This window comes from Nothoprocta perdicaria, unplaced genomic scaffold (assembly GCF_003342845.1).
Source record: "Nothoprocta perdicaria isolate Ctin4 unplaced genomic scaffold, notPer1 scaffold_268, whole genome shotgun sequence".
In the NCBI taxonomy this organism is placed as follows: Eukaryota; Metazoa; Chordata; class Aves; order Tinamiformes; family Tinamidae; genus Nothoprocta; species Nothoprocta perdicaria.
In genome coordinates, this window is record NW_020455497.1 from 183,311 (window position 1) to 205,247 (window position 21,937).

A 21,937-nucleotide genomic window follows, 5' to 3' on the forward strand; every position below is an offset into this window, starting at 1 on the left:
TTACAAATGCTGAAAACACACTGTGGAGGTATGTCTAAGACCCATGGTCTGATGGATAAGATGCCAGCCTGAGTCTCAGGAGATAAGGATTCTAATCCTGCTTCAGTGTTATATTTTCTCAGGTAGCTCAACAAAGCTATATACATAGTGAAAAAATAATTAAGCTCAGTCGCACAGTGTTTCATAACCTGGGTTAAGTCACAGTATTTTTTTCTTTCCTCTTGAAATTCAAGCAGAAAAATTTACTCATTGCTTTTACAGTAAAAGCCAGTGCTGACAATTGGACTCTGCATGTTTCCTGACATTTCCCTTCAGTAACTCCATAGTGAACAGTATTCTTACTACAAAAACAGAGGTTTCTAGTGAAGTATTTTAATTCAGATAAAAACTGGTGATATAAAACTCAAACAGTAATAGAACCATAAAACTCAAACAGTAATAGAACATAAGACATTCATCAAATTGTAGCTTTTTTTTTTCAATTACTGAGGTATTAATAGTCAGTACCTATTTTCACATGAATAATATCTTCTGTTTATGGTATGGATGTGAAAGAAAACATCATATAGCCTGTTTCGTTCACACCTTCTCCTCCTTTGCATTCCTTCCAGATCACTCCAAGATTGTCTTACAAGATGCTAACCTCATATAATATTTTATTTTTATTCACCCTCCTTCTAAATCTGCTTGACTTCATGTTCAGATTAACCTTCCTTGCAATATGGCAAATGAGAGAAACAAATGTGTCTCTGTCCAAATCTAAAGTAGCAGAACCTGAACCAGAGTCAGGTCTGAGTCTCCCAACTTCACTGTTTCATACTGTTTCATATTCCAGATGATAACCCTAAGAGACACAAAAAACACCCATCCTAAACTTTAAAAAGAAACCAACCAATCACTTCCAAAAAAATAGCTTTTAAATTTATAGTTGTAAGCTTTTATATATCTAAGCATTGGAAAGCCACCAGAACTTCAGACATCATGACGAAAACTAGAATTTTGCTTTGCTAAATGCTGGAGAAAATTGAAGATTAGTTGCAAGCTTAGGTTGTCTGAGAACATGAAAATCATAAAAAAAAAAAAAAAAAAAAATTGGAAGTCTCAGCTGTATTTTGGACAAACTACCCCTGCAGGCCTGGCTCTACATGAAGCAAATTCAATTATCAGTTGATGGGGCACAATAGCCAAACCAAGGTCTGAGTAGTTAGACAGAAATGTAACAAGAATACCAAGTTAAGCAGAAAAAGATTCCTAGCATAAGAGGCTCAGCTATGTTCATTGTTTTCTGGTAAAATCAAACGATAACTGGTCATGATCTCTTCCTGAGCAGTCCTCAAGCATCGGAGGCATATTTTCTCTAACAAACAGTTCCTTATGACTTCGCAGCACAGCTCAGTCTTTATTTGGGCAACAATTTTCCCCTTTTTTAAAAAAATATATGAAGGGTGCTAAAGCCCTCGGCCTCAGTGCACATTGTTCAACTATCCAGATACTTGTAGACAACTTGAGAATTTCTGGAGCTACTCTTCACTCAGAGAAAAAGTCCTAAGAGCCTTCCAGATAAAAAAAGCCCAACTCAGATTAAAAAAGCCCAACTCAGTATTTCTAATGAGTTTTTAACTTCACAAGTTGTAATAATTTAGCATCCATCCAGAGACTATATAGGGCAAATGGCATCTTGATTCCTAAGTCCTTCTTAAGGATCTAGTATAAAACCAGCATATACTTAGGTACACAGTACAAAGCTACACTTTGCTCTTCTGCATCCCCTGTTCCATCATAAAAAGATGCCTCTCCTGAAGGTCAATGTTTTTCAGAATAAATAATCTGGAAGTCTCAGGTGAACCTCAGCAATCACTTTTCCTTACACTTCTTTTGTACTTCTGGTCTAAAGATAGCTTGCTAAATCCAACTTCTGCTGCTGAATGAAGATGCAGACTTCTCGTTAAGAGGCCTCTTTGATGTCATTTAGCTCTTCTGCATGCTAGGCTTCAAATACATTAACATCAACAGTGTGTCTTCCCTGAAGGCTTGCTTATCTCCAGATGAACTAGTATAGTGACTCACCCTAGCAAATTATTTTGTGGGATTTTTTTACTTTTTTGATGATGTAAAGCCAATTAGAGCCAGAGAAAATAGTAAAAACAAAAACCTAAAACAAAAAAGAAAAGCAGTCTGGTAAAATAAAGTAAGGTACATATCTATTCCTGGTTATAAGAACTTTATATGAATACAATTAATATGCAAAACCCTCTACAAAACTTGAACAGACCTCTTCACACAAAATGGTGATGAACGTTGTCAAGGTAAATCTACTAGATCCTTCCCTGGGTTCGTTTGCTAAGTCCGGCTGGCGCAACTCTGGCAGGACACCACGGGAGAGAAAAGGGGAATGTTCTCGGTGTAATATTGATCAAAGGGAAGCACACAGCCAAATGGGAAACAGATTCACTTGAAAAGCTAGTGAAGTAGTTGTTTCTGCTTCACTGCTGTGTATGCACACGGCCTTTGCAAGGGCCACCTGCTCCATTAAGACAGAATCAAGAGTTTCCCAACTCCTTGCCTTCTCTTCTCTCCAACTAGCTATAATGAAGACCAAAAGAACGACAATAATATGTTTGTTAACACCTACATAACCAGAAATGACTGCATACAACAAAAACATCAATGAAATTTCAGTTCTACTCCACATTTTTCCCTGACTCTATCCTTTGTGCAGAAGTAATAAAGATAGCTTTGAAAAAATAAGTTTAGACCAGCACGGAAAATTCTGTGTCTACAGTAAAGCATTTAAGATGCCATAAGTTCACAGGACTGGAGTTGCCCTGAGGTTTTATGGTATTCAGCGCCATTATGGGAAAGAAAGAAATTATTCAGCTAAGCAAACCTGGTAGTAGTCAGGCAAGGGATATCATTTAAAGGTATGCTGCAGCAGCTACTTATCTTTAAACCAAACTTAACCTTATTTAGTAGTCACAATGTATTTATTTATTTATTTGTACTGTAACAGACACATTAGGCTGGGCTTCACTCTCCATGAAAACTATTTTAACACAAAGCAGATTTTGGTCTTTATTTGTTTTGAACCACAGGCAGCAAAGCAATACATTTACTTTGAAGGAAGGTTGCCAAATGGATGAAAAAGGCCTGTAAGTTTTCCTTTTAGTTGCCCATAGCATTTATGGTCAACTTTTCCCAGCTTAAAATCTAAAGTCTGCTCTCAATTAGCCTGGCGTAAATCAGAGAAACTCCATGGACTTCAGAGAACTTTTCTGGATATAGAGCATTGTGAGACAGAACAGAATTTGGCCAATATTGTCTCTCTTTTTTTTTGCTTTACCAGCATCAAGGATTTTTCTCTTTTTGGAAGACTTATCGGCTGACACAAAGCAGATGACTGTGGACAACCTGTTTGATGTGGTAAACAAAAGCAAAGCAACTGCCAAACCAACTAACGAAGTCAGAAAAGAAACATGAACACTGTGGGAAGGAGAATGCTGAGGAAGAACTTGAACCTTCCACCGATTTTGGTAGCAAAGTCCAAAAATAACCAATAATCTTGCCTAGAAGAAAATTCAGCACAGCGTAAGAATGTTATTTTAATTGCTAATCACATCCATCAGAAGTAATTCCACTGAACTTAAAGGCATTAATCCACTGTAAAACAGGACAGAAATTTGCCACCACACACAAAGCAGAGAGATACCAGAAGGAGCAGCACAGTAAAATTAGTATGAATATTGTTAAATGTTTCCTAATGGTAAAGAACATGTAGCAAAGAAGCCTCCAATTGAAGAGACTTGTGCCTCTTTGTTCAGTGTATTTTTCAACTAAATACAGCACAGAAAAAACTTACTGCAGTCTTGCAGACTTTGTGCCTTCCTTGGAAAGGACTAGAGTTATGACTCAAAAGAAAGTCAATAGTGAAAGACATCTGCTTGTCTTGGATGAACAAAAGAAACTTGCAGTTTATGGACATGATAATTACCTTTGATCCATTTTTGCACAATCCTCACTACAACAGTAACGAGAGAAGCAGAGCAGAAGCTCACGCAAGCATGTAATTTGACAAAAGCAGATGATACCTGCATCATATTTTTAACATACTTTTAAAAATAGAATTATAAAATTTCATTCTAAATTGCAATAAGGCCTAAACTTACAACACTGTATTAAGATCCTTTTAATCAAAAAATATTGCAGCAGTGATCATGGTCTCTAATTTGTACACTTAATAATTCCAGTAGTAAAACAAAGTAGCGATAAGGCGTTTTTTCAGGTTAATTCAAACTTTAGAACTGTGCATCAACATCACATGAATCACAGAAACACAGAACGGTTGGGGTTGGAATGGACGTTTAGAGTCCATGTAGTCCAACCTCCCTGCTCAGGAATCATTTGACATTGCTACTGTCCTGTGTTTAAATTTGAATTAATAGAAGCTACAAAGTTTTCCTCTTAGTTGTTTTTGCTCCCAGTTTAAATATGAAGTGTGGTGCAACTACTTTATTCACCTGCACTATTTCACTGAAAGTTGAGAGAGTGACTGGGATTTGGTAACTCGTTCCTCTTCCTACCAGAATTATAGGTTTGGCTTGATGATGTGACTAAAAATTGTGACGACAGAATCAGAATAATTTCTCCTAAACTGTTCATTTATTAGCAACTGAGCTGGACCTCCAGAAGAGTCATTGTGAATAGGAGACTAGCCTCCTGTTACAACAATATGGAAAATTTGATTCAGCGTAAAATCTGCATCTTTGTGCATCAATACGTATTTTCTGGTTCTTACCGATCACATTGCTTTGCTAGGTACAAATAATACTTCCCATTGTTAGTTACTGCAAAGGAAAGTTTTTTATTTACCTAGCACTCTCCTTAAACATCCCTACCTTACATACATTCATAATCAGTGTCTCCTTCTTAAAGAGGCAGATGAATAAAACTGAGGTTTCAGATGTAGTTGTAAAACAATGCACTTGAACATTAAAAAAATGAGAATTTAATTACTTTCCTAGAAGAGATTCCAAATACAACTGCAATATGAAATTAAAATTACTAAATTTCTTTTAATTCTTCTAGTAATTCTAAAATTATGAATTCTGCTTCACATTATGTCAGCCTCAAGGGAGATACAGAGTAGGACTGCCTATCTTTTTCCAAAGAATAATACTAGCTGAAATTATGATATGTTAGTGAAAAAGATATTTCAAAGAACTTGCAAAGATCATCTGCCATATTTCCATGACCCCACTACAAAAAATCAGCTGAAATAAATTTATTAAAAATTACCAAAGAATTGCTGCAAAATAAATCTAATAAGCAAACTTTAATGATGAGAAAATGTACTGGGGAAAGTATCCCTCATAACTCAAGTATTTATTTGCAACCATAGAATCAACAATGTTTGTGTCGCTGAAGCATTCCCCATTTCTAATCCAAATTCATCACTTCAACACGCCAATGATGTTTGCTGCATATCCATCGAGACAGACTCCCAGTCCCATTAGTATGTCATGAAAAGGAGGCCAAAACCATGCAAGAGGCACTGCATGCAGAGCAGCTGAAGCCCCAGCTGTACTCACACCGAAGCCGCCTCAAACTCAGCCTCAAATGCACTGTCATCCTCGTCACCAGCCTGCAAGACCATGGGGCACTTGGCCGCCAGCTCACTACAGACCCGGCCAATAGAAAGTGATGGAAAACAAGCATGAATGTGTTGCCAAATGCAAAAATAAGTCTTTATGTCATATACAACACTCATCTATTATTTAAAATTATCCAGAGTTATATTTTCATATTGCTTGAAGCCATTCAACTTTAGTCAATTGGATCTCGTTTGCAAGATGGGCTGCTTTACATTAAAATACGGGATTTTAAGGCTTTTAGTTTACATCCAGTGCTATCCAGCAGAAATACTCAAAAAACTTCCAAAATATTACGATTAACACAAGAAATGTTCTTCATAGAGCATGTTTTGGTTTTGCAAATTGCACCTCAAAGCCACTGGATGACAGACATCTGGTCAGCTTTAGGTACCTGCAGCACACATATCTATATCTGAGCTAATCAGCCAGACTCCCTTTATGGTCAACAGAGACAAAGAGTCAGTTTCAGAGCATGATTCATCCTAGATGAAATTTCAGGCATGTAGAATACATTATATAACTGAAGGTCTAGAAGTGCCTTCCACTCTCCACTGACTTCAAAGGGAGGCAAGATGATCAGACATTTAACTTGGGCAAAATTAATTCCAGCCCTCTTGTGTGGTATTCAGACATGCTGAGGATCTGCATCTCCCATTTTTTTCTAATCATGCATAGTCCAAGAGAACTGTAATGGTATTGGCAATGTAGTGTTTCAGACGGCTCCTCAACTAGTCATTACTGTCTCTCTTTCATTAATTATAAAACATCAGATACGTTCACTACTAGAGTGTAACCTCAAAGGAAAATATTTATTCTGGAATGATAATTCCATAGACAAAAAGGAAAAAAGAGAAAGGAATTAACTGTAACATATACAGGACAAATAAATCATACTAATGTGACTATAGTCATGTTACAGTCTTCTATTATGTTGATATTTTAAATAGAAAATCTGTCACTAGATGAAATTAACCTTGGTTAGCTCCCACACTGAATGCTGTACCTCATGTGGTTTGGGTTCATTTCCTTGAGGTAGATAGTGCCAAAGAATCTAGATACATAGATAAATCAAGTAATCTACAGAGATTTCTTTCAACCTTCTTTTTTCTTTTTTTTTTTTTTAATGCATCAGAAAGAGGAAGAAAAGGAAAGAAAAACAACTGGCAGATTAGTAAAGTGCACTGAATATAATGGAAAGAAATGGAGGAAAAGGAAGGAGCATTCCTTAGCTTGTCCACTTACTTCTCACTGAGATCTTCAATGCGCTGTCCATGGCCTAGCATGTAGGTGGCATTTGATTGACTGCATGGACTTGCAGGGGCTGATAAAGTGCTTTTGACATTCTGTACTGAGTGTCTCCGGCTCCGTCGGCGCTCCAGTCCCCTTCGCTCATTAGTGCCGAGACTGGCCCTTCTTCTGTCCTTGCGCCCACTGGGAGGAGGGTCAGCAGTCTCATCTCCATCCTCATGCCTCAGTGTCGTCTAACAAGGAAAGAGTGGCAAGACTTTTTATGTGGTTCCTTTAGAGATCACGGGTCTTTACAGTTAGGCTTTAAAAGATAACTAGTCACAACACAATGACTAGAAGTCACCATTTCTGTAACCAGCCATCTAAGTTGCCAACTATTCATTAGCTCAATGTAGCAGCTCTAATAATGGAATTCTGAAGTCTCCACTGTACTGAAAACAATAGAAAAAAAACTCATGTTGCATGACTAAAAACTCAACATGTAGTCAAAAACAGATTTGGGAACACAAGTGGAAATTAAGGTCTATTACTTGAAAACTTATGTTAGAGCAGTGCCATAATTTCTTCTCAGCCAAGAAAGAGATCAACAGTTGTATACATAACTGAATCCCACTTAATATCTCTGTTATTACAGATCTCTCTGCAAAGTAAACAAAGGAAACAAAACAAGTTTATTTCTATGAACTAGCAAAACAGTAGAATTAAAAAAAAAAAAAAAAAAAACACAGAGATCACTCATCTTCTCTGAGCCACCTAGTTTTTAGGTAAGCCTAACTGCTTTCACATATGCCCTTCAATGGAAATTCAGTATTTTCAGTATTCTGCCAGTTCAGAGAAGCATAGGAATAATACAAAAAGAAAAGCATGTTGAGAATTGGATGATTATTATGACATTTGACAGAAACTTGTGACCTAGGTTGGGAGCTCATTAGCCATAAATTGCACAGGAGTAGAACGACTGCCAACGTAACACAGCTCAAACAAACAACAAAAAAACACCAGTCAACCTTAAGGTACAGGACAAAGATTTTTTCAGGAAAAAACAACGAGGTTATTGGGCAGAAAATACTGTTGGACCTCATATAAAACACAGAAATAATAATAAAGAAAAACATTATTATTTGGGAAAGATCCATTCAAAAAGAGACAGTTACAGTAAATGACTACGTGGGTAAGCAGAAGAGTTGATAAACTTTCTTTTCTTTTGACTAGTCCTCTTATTCTGATGATTCTTCTGTGAAGGGACATGAGCAGAATGAGACAGGAAGATATGGGATATTACTGCCTAAAGGGTAAAAATCTATTTAAGATAGGAAAAAAGGAGGTATTTAGATAAAGAACAACATTGGCAGAAACAAAAAAGGAGGAATTTACACTGTTACATCTAAATTTAGCCTGGTTATCAAGAAAAAGCCATTAAGCAATCTGATAATTTTGCTATTAGCCCTTTGCACAGTGGGAGCAAAATAACATCTTTTAAGTTTAATGATCATTTTCAGAAAAGGATGTTATGAGCTGACAGTAAAAATAAAAGGGAACATGGAGTCCTCTGTCATTACCAGGTTCTTATTTTGGCTTGACTCTTCCTGTAAATTCTTTCATGTAAGGAGTAAGTCTACTGAAGTTACTCAGGTTTATGAAGTGACATGGGTATAGAGGAGATGAAGAAAATGGAGAATCACATCAACTGAATTCTTTGTTGGACTTAAACAGAGAGAAAGTCATTTCAGTTCATCACACCAGAACATGAATTCACATTTACATTATATAAACTTCAGCCTAAACTTTCCCATCCAACACTTCACGAAGTCTGAGAAGGGGTCTAATTATTAAGAAACTGGATATCCTATCTTTCCATATAAATATTCCAGAAGTGGTTATTTTATACCTATGTAGTGAACTTGGAGTCATTTATTACTCCATTGCTGCAAAGCACATAGGAACTGGTCCAGTGTAAACTCGTAAACAAGGATGTGTTGGGTATTCAGCTGTAGAGTGAGCAGTATATGTGAAGCTGATCTAAACTGAACCCCTTCATGAGCTGAACACTTTTGCATATGGCAAAAATTTGAACTTAATTCTGTATGTGTAACTAGCAGTCTGAGAAAGTTTTAATTGCAGGCAGAACTGCTTCTAAAGATGTAAATGTTCTTTTTTGCCTTGAAGGATGCCCCAGGTGAATGAAATGCATTTGTATTAAGTGCAGTCAGGTACTGTAGCAGGTCACATACATGAATGTGAATAATACATCTAGCAACCAGATGTTTTTCTTTTAAAATAAAATAGATAACCAAATTTCACCTAGGTTACATTCCCCTCTCCTCTCAGCTTTGAAGTTTGCACAAGCTGTAAGATGCATAGAACAGGGCATGTTATGTTACCTCATAAATGTTAAACTGCTCAACTAAGTCCAAGTCTGTTCCTTTCTTGTTCAAATGTCTCTGTGAAATAGCTTCAATGCCTAACTCTTCCAGACAGTCCACCACGTCGTAGAAAGAGTCTTGATCTGGCAACCCCGACAGCGTCTAAGAATCAAAAGGAAAAACATTTAAATCTGTTTGTTTTGAGAAGAATTAAACAAAGGCTTTTAAAAGCACGTGGCAAGTGGTGCTGTGCATGATTTCAATAAAGCACAAGCCATGATGTGGAATTAGAGACACCGCTGGAAAATGAGGAAAATAAAAAACAAGTGGCACAGCTTTAACAAACAACTCTGTGCACTGTGTATAAACTCGAATAATTGGCAAAACAAATCAATGTTATTATTTCATACAAAAAAGTATGGAAAACGTGTGTCATTAAAATAAACATTTGGATTCTTCCTGGCTTCACTCAACTACAGATTTAAAGAATAGGGAATGTTAAAGCATCAAACACAGAGATAAAAGCAACGAGAGAAAAAACAGTTTAGCTCAGAACAGCGCAGCTGATTTCCAACTGATTCCTGTAACTTAGGCCTGAAGAAAAAGAAGTGCAATGCACAGCTGTGTGATGTGAGGACAGCAGGAAATGTCCTGCGCCATGTGCCTACTGTCCTCCACACCTGCAGCAGAGGTTATTCTAATGCACAAGTTGTTCTGTGTTACAGATATTGTCTCTTTTCCTCCTTTTCAGCCTAAAATGTCTTATTAAAGATATGACAACTTCTTGACTCCAGCAAAATATCAGAAGAGTTACAAGTCTCTAGCTATGGGGTAAGTTCTTACCAACACTAAAGAAGAGTTTTTGCACACTAGAAAGTAACTAACACCAATCAATAAAAGTTATCTAACATGAACTTCTGCAACATAGAGTACCTGGTCTATGTTTGAGAGAAAATACTTTTCCTACCATAGTCCAGTTTCCAATTTTTTGATGAATTCAGAATCCCAGAATAAACAGAAGATGCTCTTCTGTAGTCTTAACATGTACTTCAAATACACTACATTGGAGTAGAAATGGGGATGGAATAAACTCACTACCACAACTGCAATGCAGAGTACATCGGCACTGGACAGCTTTGTGCATTTTCAAAGCTAACAGAGCCACCACTATATTGATGTTTTCTATTCAGCTTGTACTGAATTTATGCCATTCCTTTGGATGATTCAGGAATTTGAGTCTAATTCTGCTCTGCACTAATGTTAAGCCAAAACTACTGAATGTACAGGGCAAACTACTTGGAGACTAGCACGTGTTTCATTGCAAAGATCAGTTTGCACAGAGCCACTGCTGCAAACTAAGGGGCAGTGCACACTTGAAGCTCAGCAATTATTCTGGGTTAGCTCACCAAGGACACACCCATTCTGAGGTAAGCTCCTCTCTCCTAATTTTAACTACGCAGTTGTCCAGCAGATGCTACTTATTCCCAACAGAGGAGAGAAAGAGCAAGAAGGAGAGAGAGCACTTGCAAGAGCGAAGCTCTCCTCAAAGAGATTCCCATCACCTTTCTGAATGAGACTGGATGAATTATGCTACCAGAGTACTGGGTTTTGAAGCACAGTATTTCTAAAGTTGCTCAGAGCAACACAACACGGAACATAACAGCTCTTGGGGACTACTTCCCCACACAGATTAAGCTTTCAGAAGGATTGATCTGACTTCTGTGAACAGTTAAGTGATGGGAACAGATAAATGAAATGCCATGCATGGTTTAAGCATCTCTTTCCAGTGAAATTAAGCACTGGAAAAACATGCATCACCATGTTTTTGTTGTTGTTTTGTTTATTATTACTATTATTATTTTAAAATGAAATACAAACCTGCAGTATCTTCTTCAGTCACTCCCAAACTATAGTCCAAACTAGCAAGGTTCAGTCAGGGAACGTTGTAACAAGAATGCTCAGCAACCCCATAAATGAAATGTTAGAGTTGTGATTTCAGGCTTTAATCTTAATTAAAGTCACATCTCTCCAGGACACTATGTAAGCATATGGTTAAAAACTACTGAACACAGAGCAACTATTCCACAAAAGTGCTAAAAATAGATATCATGTCTGCTTTGTTCTTTCCTAAACTGGCACCCTGGCACTGACTAGAAATCCAACAACAACTATTCTGACCTGAGTGTCTTCAAACAGAAAAAAATGTGATGTCTCACATGTCTAAGGGTAGACAAACAACCATGCCGTTGAGCATACCCTTTCTCTTATTTGAAGTCAGAAAGGCTGTAGTCAGGGCAAAGCAACAGCACAAAGTAGCATTAACTGGCAGTTCTGTTTTTGCTAGGGCTTTTTATTGGTGAACATAATTTTTAATCATGCAGCAATGGAAATCCCATTTTCATTGCATGCTGGTTGGTAGAACTGGGCAAATAAACTCTCAGTTATAGTAATCAAATATTTTTCCTTTGCATGGTTTGTCATTAAACTCACAGATCCATTTTCAGAGACTAATGCATATAAAATTCAATTTCCACCATGACAAAGCTGGATGAAAAGGGCATTATTGGTGCCACAATTAGGTCAGTTCAGTCTGACTTGGGAGGAAGCTCTTCGCAGTAATTAAATACAAGGACATGAAGTGCTTGCGTAAGTAATTCTGGCTTGTTGTATCAGAAAACAGGAGTGTGCCCCCATTTTCATCACTGCTTCATCAAGCAGAAAATGGTCATGATCAGCAGAGCACTGGGAGCATAAATTTGGCAAGTCCTTGCAAGGTCTTTTCTACCTTCCTCAAGTTATTGTTTGAGATCAAAATGATACTCCATTATCAAAATACTCATATAAGTCCCAAGTATTTCCTTCTGTCCTAAAGACTGAAAAAAATAGTTAGAGAATTAACTTTCATTTTGTGGGAGAAGCATGTTTAAACCAGACACTATGGTTTACTTGTTGGATTTTATGTTGTGGTACCACTAGTGAGACCAGTAGTGAGATTTCAAATCTCAAACGCTTGAGAATGCAAAGAAAACATGATTCTGAGTGCCAAGGTTTATTCCTTCACTTCTGTCCATTTGCAGTTTCCAAGAACATCTTTGAATTAAAGGAGAGACTCTTATAGGATTTTTGTTTGTTTTGTTATTTTACAAGTTGCTCTCAAGTTTTTATGGGAATGACTGCTCAGCTGTGAGTTCTGTTGTGAGCATCGCTTTTTGCAATGGTGAGCTAAATTAGAACCAAAACTCAGGCCTAAAAGTTATGGGATTAATGTATCTTTTTAATCACATTTTGACCAAAATCTAACAGATTTTACCTAAAACAAACAGTAACAATCTGAATGAAAAGAAAGGCAAAAAAACTTGTGGTGAGGCAGCAGGGGCAGGGGAGGAGTGGACCTGAGGGAAGTTCTATAAGAATAAAACCATCAAATGCTTGCCTAGATGATCAAGCCTATTAGCATAAACAACTGCTAATAGCATAACATTCTTTTCAATATTCAATATTTTGAAACTAGACTTAAATTAGCCCTAGACTATGCCTAGCTGTAAACTGAAAGGCTCTCCCTCTTCACCATTTTTAAAAAGTGCTGTCCTGGGTGGCACTAGGCAGTAAAATTAATAAGTATGGTATCTTTTGTCATAAACAAAACACTAATAGCTTAAAGCAATGATGCAGACCACAGATAGTCCAGCTAATTATGCTGAGTTCATGTGTAGAGGTCCAAGTCATAGAAGAAAGCTACCCTGGTTACTAAACATCTGACAGATTGAGCTCTGCTAGAAGGCCCACACACTAAATAGCGATGCTATCTATCTAAATTTTACATGATATGATGAAATGCATTACACACTAAACAAGCATGTGCAAGGATATTAGACAATTACTCTTGGACAGGAAGAAGCATCTCTCGTGTGCATCTTTTCCTGGGAACTACCACATCTTCTGAAACATCTGGTGCTGGGTCCTATCAGGCACAGGACACGGGATCTAAAATGATCCTTGTTCCAATGTGGCAGTTCTGAGGCACTGAGGAGAGGTCACAGAAAAATGTGGGGCCAGCTCCCATATTAACACCACACTGGCCTGAAACAGCACATCTTCAGTTAAAGCTAAAGGACCACTGGGGAGTGCCCTGCATTCCTCCTAATTAACAGTGGCCTAGAAGCTGGTGCTAAAATGCTAGTCTTACACTGTCTGAAAAAAATACAGTAAGTGCTATCTGTATATATTAAAAAGTACCGCTTTTGACACATTTAGTAATAATTCTATCCTATTTTTAAACGATTTCAGCATAGTAATTTGTATTGCATTTTTTCTCTGCTATGCCTAACATGTAGGTGAAAAGAACAACAGTAATCAAACAGCTGTAAGTAAAGCTATCAGCATAATCTCAGTTATAAAGAGCTTTATAGCAAATTTGAAAAAAAAAATCAATAATTAAATTATAGAAGTAAATGGTCAAATGAATTAAATACAACATGGAATTTTCTTTTTATACTTGATGACTAGTTTGATTTTTATAAAGAAAACAAAAGGTTTAATCTATCTGAACCACACTAAAACTTCTGTGGAAGTGCTACATGGGAAACTAGTTGTTAAAATGAAGAAAGTAGGGATTAGAATAAGAGCTAACAGACCGCAGGAACTAAAGGGAGATAGAAAGGGTTACACTGGAACTATAAAAACCAGAGGTATCTGTATTGAGACTAGTCTCATTTAAGAGATTCATTAATGCCTAAAAACACAAAAAATAAGAATAGATTAATGACACTGGCTAACATGAATAACTTCAATCTTCACTAAGCATCAGCAGAGAAGATTGAGATGATAAAAGTACTGCAGCAATGGCTGTTGAGGGGGTTTTGTATTCAACAGTAGTCTGTAAATCTGTCCTTGGAGAAAGAGAAGGCAGCAGGATTATGTTTCCTTAAAGCAAATTCCTCATGAACATTTTGTCTGCACTGAAAAAAGTCTGACAATTCCTCGCCTTAAGAAGTGGAAACCATCTGAGCCTTCTTTGTCTTCTCTGTGGGGAAAAAAATTACAACTGTGATATGTTGCTTGCTGTTTTCTCTATAATTACGAAATAAAATCCCATTAAAGGCATCATGAAGCTGTCCATATGCCAGATCATAATTATAAGCATGGCATTGTGGAATTCCTGTCCTTGATCTTTGTAATGGCTTTGCTCATTTGATTGTGAGATGCTTTTCTTTTGTTTGTTTTTAAAGAACTATGTCCTCCTAAAATAGTTTTAAATGTAGTGGGAAAAAAAAGCAAACTAAAAGAATCAATTCTAGGATGACAGAGGCAATACAGAGCAAAATATTTTAAAAAATCAGTCACCAGGCAATGATACTGGTAAGAACAATTAAGACAATTCTTGTAGAAAGATGATCCAGTATATAAAATGAGGCACAAAATGCAAATGTTAAAAAACAAGTTTAGAGCTGACTCAAATTTAACACTATTTACAGCCAAAAGCATGAAACAGAGAGCAAAGGCAGCCCTAAATGAAAGTGCCATGATGTCAGTGATGATTCTGGAGCAGGAGATGTCCTCTTAGACATCTTTACTGGGCAATAAAACCATTAACAAAGTATTTTATTGAATAAAAAAGAAAACAAAAGACTCCCTCAAAGCCATGTAGAGTAGGCTGGTATGCTGATGCATGGTGTCTACTGACAAACTCAGTATCTTTAACAGAGCGTAGTGAATAATAATAATATCCTGTAATATTCTGACCTATTAAAAGGTCCGAGTTAAACAAAATAAATAAAACAAAAAGTTATACTGATTTTCTAGCAATATCCTAACTTCTTGTATTCTTTAAAAGATCCACTTTTAAACTGAGTCCATCTAAAGATTTGTTTAGAATTTGAGGACTATATACTAATTATTCAGGACTTCAGGTTAACAAACTTCAACTTTTACAGGCCTTTCACCTCCCTCATCTTAGTGTGTGCCAGTACTTTAAACAATGTTTCCTTTTACTGTGAAACAACCACTTTCAATAAAGGTTTCCAAAAACTATAAAGAAAGCAGCAAAAAATACCCCAACACATTTTCCCTCTACTTTCATGCAGAAACGTTCTTACTAGCACTCAGATCTGTTAAATTCATCATATTTGGTACACAGTGAAAAGAAATGAGCTGAAGCTGTAGGTCTATGCAAAACACAAGTCTTGTCTATGCACAATGCAAGTCTTTGTGAACATGTGATCTTTTCACCAGTAACTGCCTGCTTTCCTTCCTTGGACAAGTTGTTGCGCTAGCCTTCGTTTAGCCAGGTTTTGTTTTATGCTCTGTTGCCAGCTTTAGGAGAGGAATCATATCACGATATGCTTGTGCACAACATCAAGCAAAATTGCAGTTCTGCTTCAGCCTCTGAGTGACAGGTCTTTTTTTGTCATATATTCTCAGGAAGGTGGAGCATTACGCAAATACTAATATTACCACCACCAATCACACTTAAAAAAAAAAAAAAAAAAAAAAGACAGAGAAGAACACCAACCTTATTAATCAATGTCATTGCATAAACCAGTAGCTCAGTATCAACTCCATCCTTCTCCTCCAAGATCTCCATGATATTGGACCATGGCTTGGCTCCTAGAGGTAAGGCAGAAACCATTGCTAAAGGTGAATAAAATTGGAAGGTGTTGCTTTGACATTTATCCAAGAGGTAGAACAACTTGGATTCAGACAGCCAAGAGCAAGGCATGAAAAGATAATTATCTCTACCTTCCTCTATAATTAATGGAGATTTAAGTCACTATGGTCAGTGAAAGCATTCTGAGGCATCCTAAAACTGAGATCTGAAATATGTTGGAAGGACTTTTCCTGAAAGTACCAATTTCTCTGCCTTGATGATGCAGGAAGCTCTGTTAACTCGTTTTGGTGGACTTCTAAAATCAGATGAAATAATTTTTACTTCATGTACTGGAGTACATGTACATTTTTACTCCATGTACTTTAGATGACCTGATGCCAACAGCAAAGTGGCTTAGTTGACTTACTGTACTTAAAAACGTTCACAGGAAAATGCCAGTCATAGTCAGGATAATGTCTTGTGTGTAAGGTACCCTGTAAAAACATCCTCTTTTATTTGGTTAAAAGGCAAATGGGTACATGTGCTAAAGAAAAACCCATAAATACTTTATTTTAGAAAATTAAATTATTAAAGTCTGTAATTTAGTGGTTTTTTTTTTTTTTTTTTTTTTTTTTTTGGAGTAAAGGTCAGAACAAAACAAATCAGAAAGCTAAACCTAACTTAAAGCTACTCAACTTAATGATAGAAATACTTTGCAGAAACAGTTCGTATTCAAAACAATACAAAAGTTTCCTGAGAGAAAAATGCATACTCTTTTAACAGGCTTGAGTCTTCAACATCATGAAAATGGGAGCTCTTGGAGAATAAACAGGCAGTAAAATGTGAATGTGTCATCACAACAACCTATAGCTGACTGATCAGTGACCCTGAGGTCACGATTGCTATAATGACAGCCATTGCTTATTCATGCTAATACTGTGCAAGTGTGCATGCATGCATACACATCCTGCTTTACAGACATCAAATCCCTCATAACTGAAGATCTCAATTTTCCAAGTGCTGGCAGTGCGCTGTGCGAAAAGTGTCCTCCTACTAATGAGCACACAGTAATATTTCTCCTTGTTATTTTCTTTTCCTCCCTTTTTGATTGAGATATTTTCTGATCTTTATTGCTGAAAAATATTAATACTGAATTTTCATTGTTAATACTGAAAAAGATTCCTTACCTCAAGCAAAATCAAATCAAAGCAGGGAGGATTCATTCTCACACCCCAAAACTTACTCGTGATCAAACACTAATTGAAGCACATTTGTTGTGCAAAGAACACACTCAGCATCTCTTCACCAGATTCTCTATATTACCAGACATTTTGTGCAGCACATGTTCAAAAGACATGTGGAACAAATTCACTGAACTCGCAAATGATATATGATCAGCAAGAATGATATCCTCACTACAAAAATGTCTTCCTGTGGTTTCTAGAGAAAAATAAAAATGGAAGAAAATAAGGAGAAAAAAAATGGGGAAACTATGTGAGCCTGACCTATAACAATGCCATTTGAAAATGTTGCCAATAACATGAAAAATTAATTACTGAATCCACACTGCATTACTCAGTGAAAGTCCTTCTAGGGAAGTATGCCTTTATTTTGCAGACAGTTTTTATTCTTACTGGCATCTTGTTTTGTTTTTTAAAGACAGTATTCTGATGCTCTGATTCTTTTTTCTAAATGTCTCTGTATTTCCCCATTACTGGAGTCTCCTTGCTCTTTGCATGCAATGATGACAAATAATTTGCTCTGCCCATGCTACTTCTCTGTTTCAGAACATATTATAAATTAATTGTTTATTAGGCAAACTTACTAGTGACACAGCCCCATAACAGCCCATTCACCTTTCAAAAGCTTTAATTAGGCTACTGCTACTTGCCATAGGTCATTGCCAGTGATAAGAAGGGGCAAAGGGTACAAGTTGAACTGCAGGAAGTTGCGTCTGCATGTGAGGAAGAACTTCTTCACTGTGAGGGTGACAGAGCCCCAGCACAGGCTGCCCAGGGAGGTTGTGGAGTCTCCTTCTCTGGAGGTCTTCCAGACCCACCTGGATGCCGCCCTTTGCCATGTGCTCTGGGTGTCCCTGCTGGAGCAGGGGAGTTGGACTAGATGATCTCTAGAGGTCCCTTCCAACCTTAACCATTCTGTGATGCTGTGTGACTTCCAAAAGAACATCCTTATATCTGAAATTCTCCATCCATTCCTCAGCTGTTGTCAGTAGGAAACAATATAATAACTTTTATGCAGCTACTCCAATTTGTAGTGGATGAAGACTTTCTTTGGAAATGCTGCTTTCCTTATTGTGATTTCAAGCCAAGTAGCCAAGGAATGAGCATGAAATTAGGCATCAGTCTGTCTGCTGATCCTGGAGATGAGGCAATTTCGTCTAGAAGGTGCCCTATTAGTATGCCTGGGTTAGTATTCCTTGCTTCTTACGCTAATGAGAACCTATAGTTTCCAATCTGTAGCCTGGACAGTATGGAGCATGGGCAAATCTAGATCAGATATCTGCTCTGCTCTGAGGCTTATTTTTCCAAATACATCTGTTCCTGCAGAATTACAACTTAAAGGTGGGACTGCATGCTGGAATTTACCTGTAAAAGCTAATTTCCAATGCAGCACTTCTTATGCAAGAGGATGTCACGATTAAAAAGCTCCTTTCAGGCTGCGTATGAAATCTTTGCAAAAGATATCCTGGAAAATACTATACTAAAAAGTTAGTAGGAACTAAGTATTTTTTATTAAATAAGTAGAACTTTTCTAGGCTCTTAAGTTGTTGTAGGGAAATAAGGATGTTCATATAAGAGATATGAAAAATATGATGTATTTTTCCTCTCTTCCTTCAAAAAAGATATTTGTATTGTGGAAAATATGAAAAAGATGGTTAAGGTTGGGTTTCAAACCTCTGAGGAAACTGTAACCTAGAGCTTTTTAAAAGCTCCAGCCTGCCGTTACCCTTGTAACAGTCAGAATATTACAAATTTTGAAAACCATGAACGTAAATCTGAATTTTTAAAATTCACATGTATTTCCAGTATAAACACAAGTCTAGTTAATGTTCCTATGGTATAAAGTCTGTTTCTAAAAATTAAGTGTAATTAAACCTATGCATGCTGGTCCTCAGAAAGCTCAGCCTCCAGCTCATCGTCCCCTCCTGTCCACGTGGTGAGAGCCTGCCAGTGTGCAAGTCTGCCTCTTTTTCCTGACAGCAGACTGTGATTTTCTCATAAGGTTATGACTCCCATGCAGGAGTACAGGTAAAAATCACAAGTGTTGAAATGCTTCACTGCAGGAAAGCATGAAGCTGCATGTTCTCCTGCCTTCTACAGGAAAAAGGGAGAATTGCTCAACTCTGTTTCACAGACTTCTCACTGTTAACTACTATCCCAAGTACTTTGATAGGAAGCCTGGAGCCCTGAACATGAAAAACATGGAGCCCTAAACACGGAAAAGCTAGGACCAGACTACAACCAGATGTGAGGACCGATGGAAAGAGAAATTGGCTCTGTTTGTACTCATTAACACATAGAGCACCTGTCTCTAGCCTTCATAGGATGCTGAGACATTAATATTCAGTTTTGGAAAGATGTATGAATGTTGTATTCCTGGCTATTTAAACCTGTGTGAACATAAAGCCTTGCACCACGCCTATAGGATCAGTCTGGCAATCTAATCAGATGGTAAGAGGAAGGAGAAGGGGACAACTGGTAAGGCAGGCCCTTTACAAACAGTACAGCTACTACTGGCGGCAGAAATGTCATCCATAAACTCAGTCGCAGGCGTTTCATCTTGGTATTCAAAAATGCTTGCGATAAAACAGCCCTAGGGGACCTGGTGGAAAGTTAATCCTGCTGCCCAGATCCCAAGTACTGTTCCTGTGCACTTCCACCAAAAAGACATCAAGTTCCTCTGCAGCTGTGCAACAAGAAAAAAACAGAGAGAGGTTGGGGAAAGCAACTTCTTATTTAATGAGGACCATGCAGTTATTTTCTTATGAGCTGCTTGTATCGGAGAGCAGAGCAGGCACTTCCACAGATCTTTGTACTTTGGTTTACATATGGATGTGGTCTTTCATGGAAACGACAGATGGGATCACTTTGAAACTGGGCTGAGTTATTAGGAGGATCTTTATGTTAATCATGTGTGGTACACATGTTGAGGAATTATGTCATATCTCATCACCTTGTATGTACATGAAATATTGGACTTTTTTCAAAGCAGCGCTAAACTTAATTATATACATGGGAGATTTATGACCGCATTTCAAGAAAAGGCACATCACTTTTCTTCCTCTTTATTTCTATTACATTAAATCAGTCATTAAGGAGGGCAGGTACTCCTCAATTATAAGCCACTAATTTCTAAATGGAATTTACAGAAACAGCACTTTCACAGCTAAAAAGGGGTGTTCTGCTGATGGCCTACAAAAAGAACTAAATATGGAACAAGAAAAAAATGAATCTCTTTGGTAGCTAAGCATAATTGCTTATAAAAAAAATGGGTATTTGGGGATAACTTATTTGGGAGAGCTCATGAGACACTGCCAACTCAAAGGTATGGGAAGCTTTCCCTTCTTACTCTTAGGAATCACCTATCCAGCTTGAAGAATCACTTTTTCCCCACATTTTCTTTGTTAATAGAAAGTTGTTTTATTATTTTAGGGCACTGTAATGTCTGCTTGAGGCTGTTCTGCAGCTACAGGACAGAAGGTACAGTGCCCATGGTTGTGTGTTTCGGGTCCTACTTTCTCTTCTTTTTCTTAATGAGGTTTAGTAGCATGCAAACAGATGGTAATTTGAACAAGTTGAAAATACAAGGCAAGTTCAGAGGGCTGTGGAAAAACTAAAGACTGGCTGTAAAAATAAATTATTGAACTCACAATTGCATGAAAATTGTAACTACATTTCTGCTTATGGCATTGCAAGGCTAAAGGGTTTTAATTCAAAACAGAAAGCCAACCTGAGGAATCTACCATTCTGAAGTGTTATACTATTTTTGAATTCCTTGTCTGCTGCCCTGTATAAGAGACCTTTATTTTTTTTTTTCTTTCTGGTAGTGGAGAACAAAATCTGGCCACTTCCTCCTAATTCCTGGCACCACCTTTCACCCAAACAAATTCAGCATGGAGGCCATTACTCTGCAGAGGGGATCTTGCTTTTAATCCCCCTGCACTGGAGACCACAACAGTGACTCTTGCAACCTCAAAACCCCTCCTTGAGGAATGGTTCACATCAGGAGAAAGTGCCCCAGGAGCTTAGCAGAAGCTTTGCGGAAAGAACAAGAAAGGGTCATTCTTCTTCTATTTATTTGTAAAAAAACATAGTATACATATTCAACTGTTTTGCATGAGCCTGCAGGGTAACAGATTTCACAGCAGAATATCTGCTCAAGGGCTTTATTTTAATGTAACAACAGATGGTTTTGTTTTTACTATAAAGCCTGTACTATTACTGACCTCGTCTTTCTCTTCAAAGGGATTACACTGATTAGATATCATTTTCTCTTCTAAGTCAGACTGCTGCTTTCCAGAAGGCAAGGAAAGATAGTCTAGCCCATGAGAGCCTCCAAAGTGGAAATAGGGTGCTTGGGGGTTCAGGAAAGCAGAGACAGTCACTATGGTAGAGAGCGATGCACCTGAGTCTGTTCAAGTTTTCATTCTTCATTATCCCACTAGAGCTAATTCTCGGAAGTATCTTAACTTACATGAATACTTAAAACAAGCTTTTAATTAAGAAATCACGGCTATGAGACACAAAACAGGTATCATGACAGTAACACTTGCGTCACTGGAATCAATGACTAAACTCTTCCCTGACCTCAGAGGTGCTGAAACTTCACATCCCCCCTCCAAATAAGGCCACTCACCTCTCTTCTCATCCACCGTAGACACTGCTTGGATTAGCAGGGGCGCGTTGGATTCAGTGTACTCCACAAACACCAGCAGCAGCTTCAGCGCCGTCTTTACTACGAGGCGGAACTGGAGGAGGAGAAGAGAGAAAAGAGGACCTGGTCAGTCAGCACAGCACAGCACCTTGTACCAGAGATGCGAGGGCATCAAGTTAAGAGGTGTTGGTAGTAGC

General features: G+C 37.6%; 1 protein-coding gene across 2 annotated transcripts in view; it reads right to left on the minus strand.

Moving 5' to 3' along the window:
- The window catches only part of FHOD3 (formin homology 2 domain containing 3), a 363,251-nt gene that overhangs the window by 97,114 nt on the left and 244,200 nt on the right, over positions 1-21,937 (minus strand). For both annotated transcript variants that reach the window (XM_026040807.1, XM_026040808.1), the window contains exons 7-10: positions 21,723-21,834; positions 15,771-15,865; positions 9,278-9,421; positions 6,891-7,129 (exon numbers count right to left, since the gene is read on the minus strand). In XM_026040807.1, coding sequence (XP_025896592.1) covers positions 6,891-7,129; positions 9,278-9,421; positions 15,771-15,865; positions 21,723-21,834 — 590 coding nt within the window. The remainder of the gene's footprint in view (positions 1-6,890; positions 7,130-9,277; positions 9,422-15,770; positions 15,866-21,722; positions 21,835-21,937) is intronic.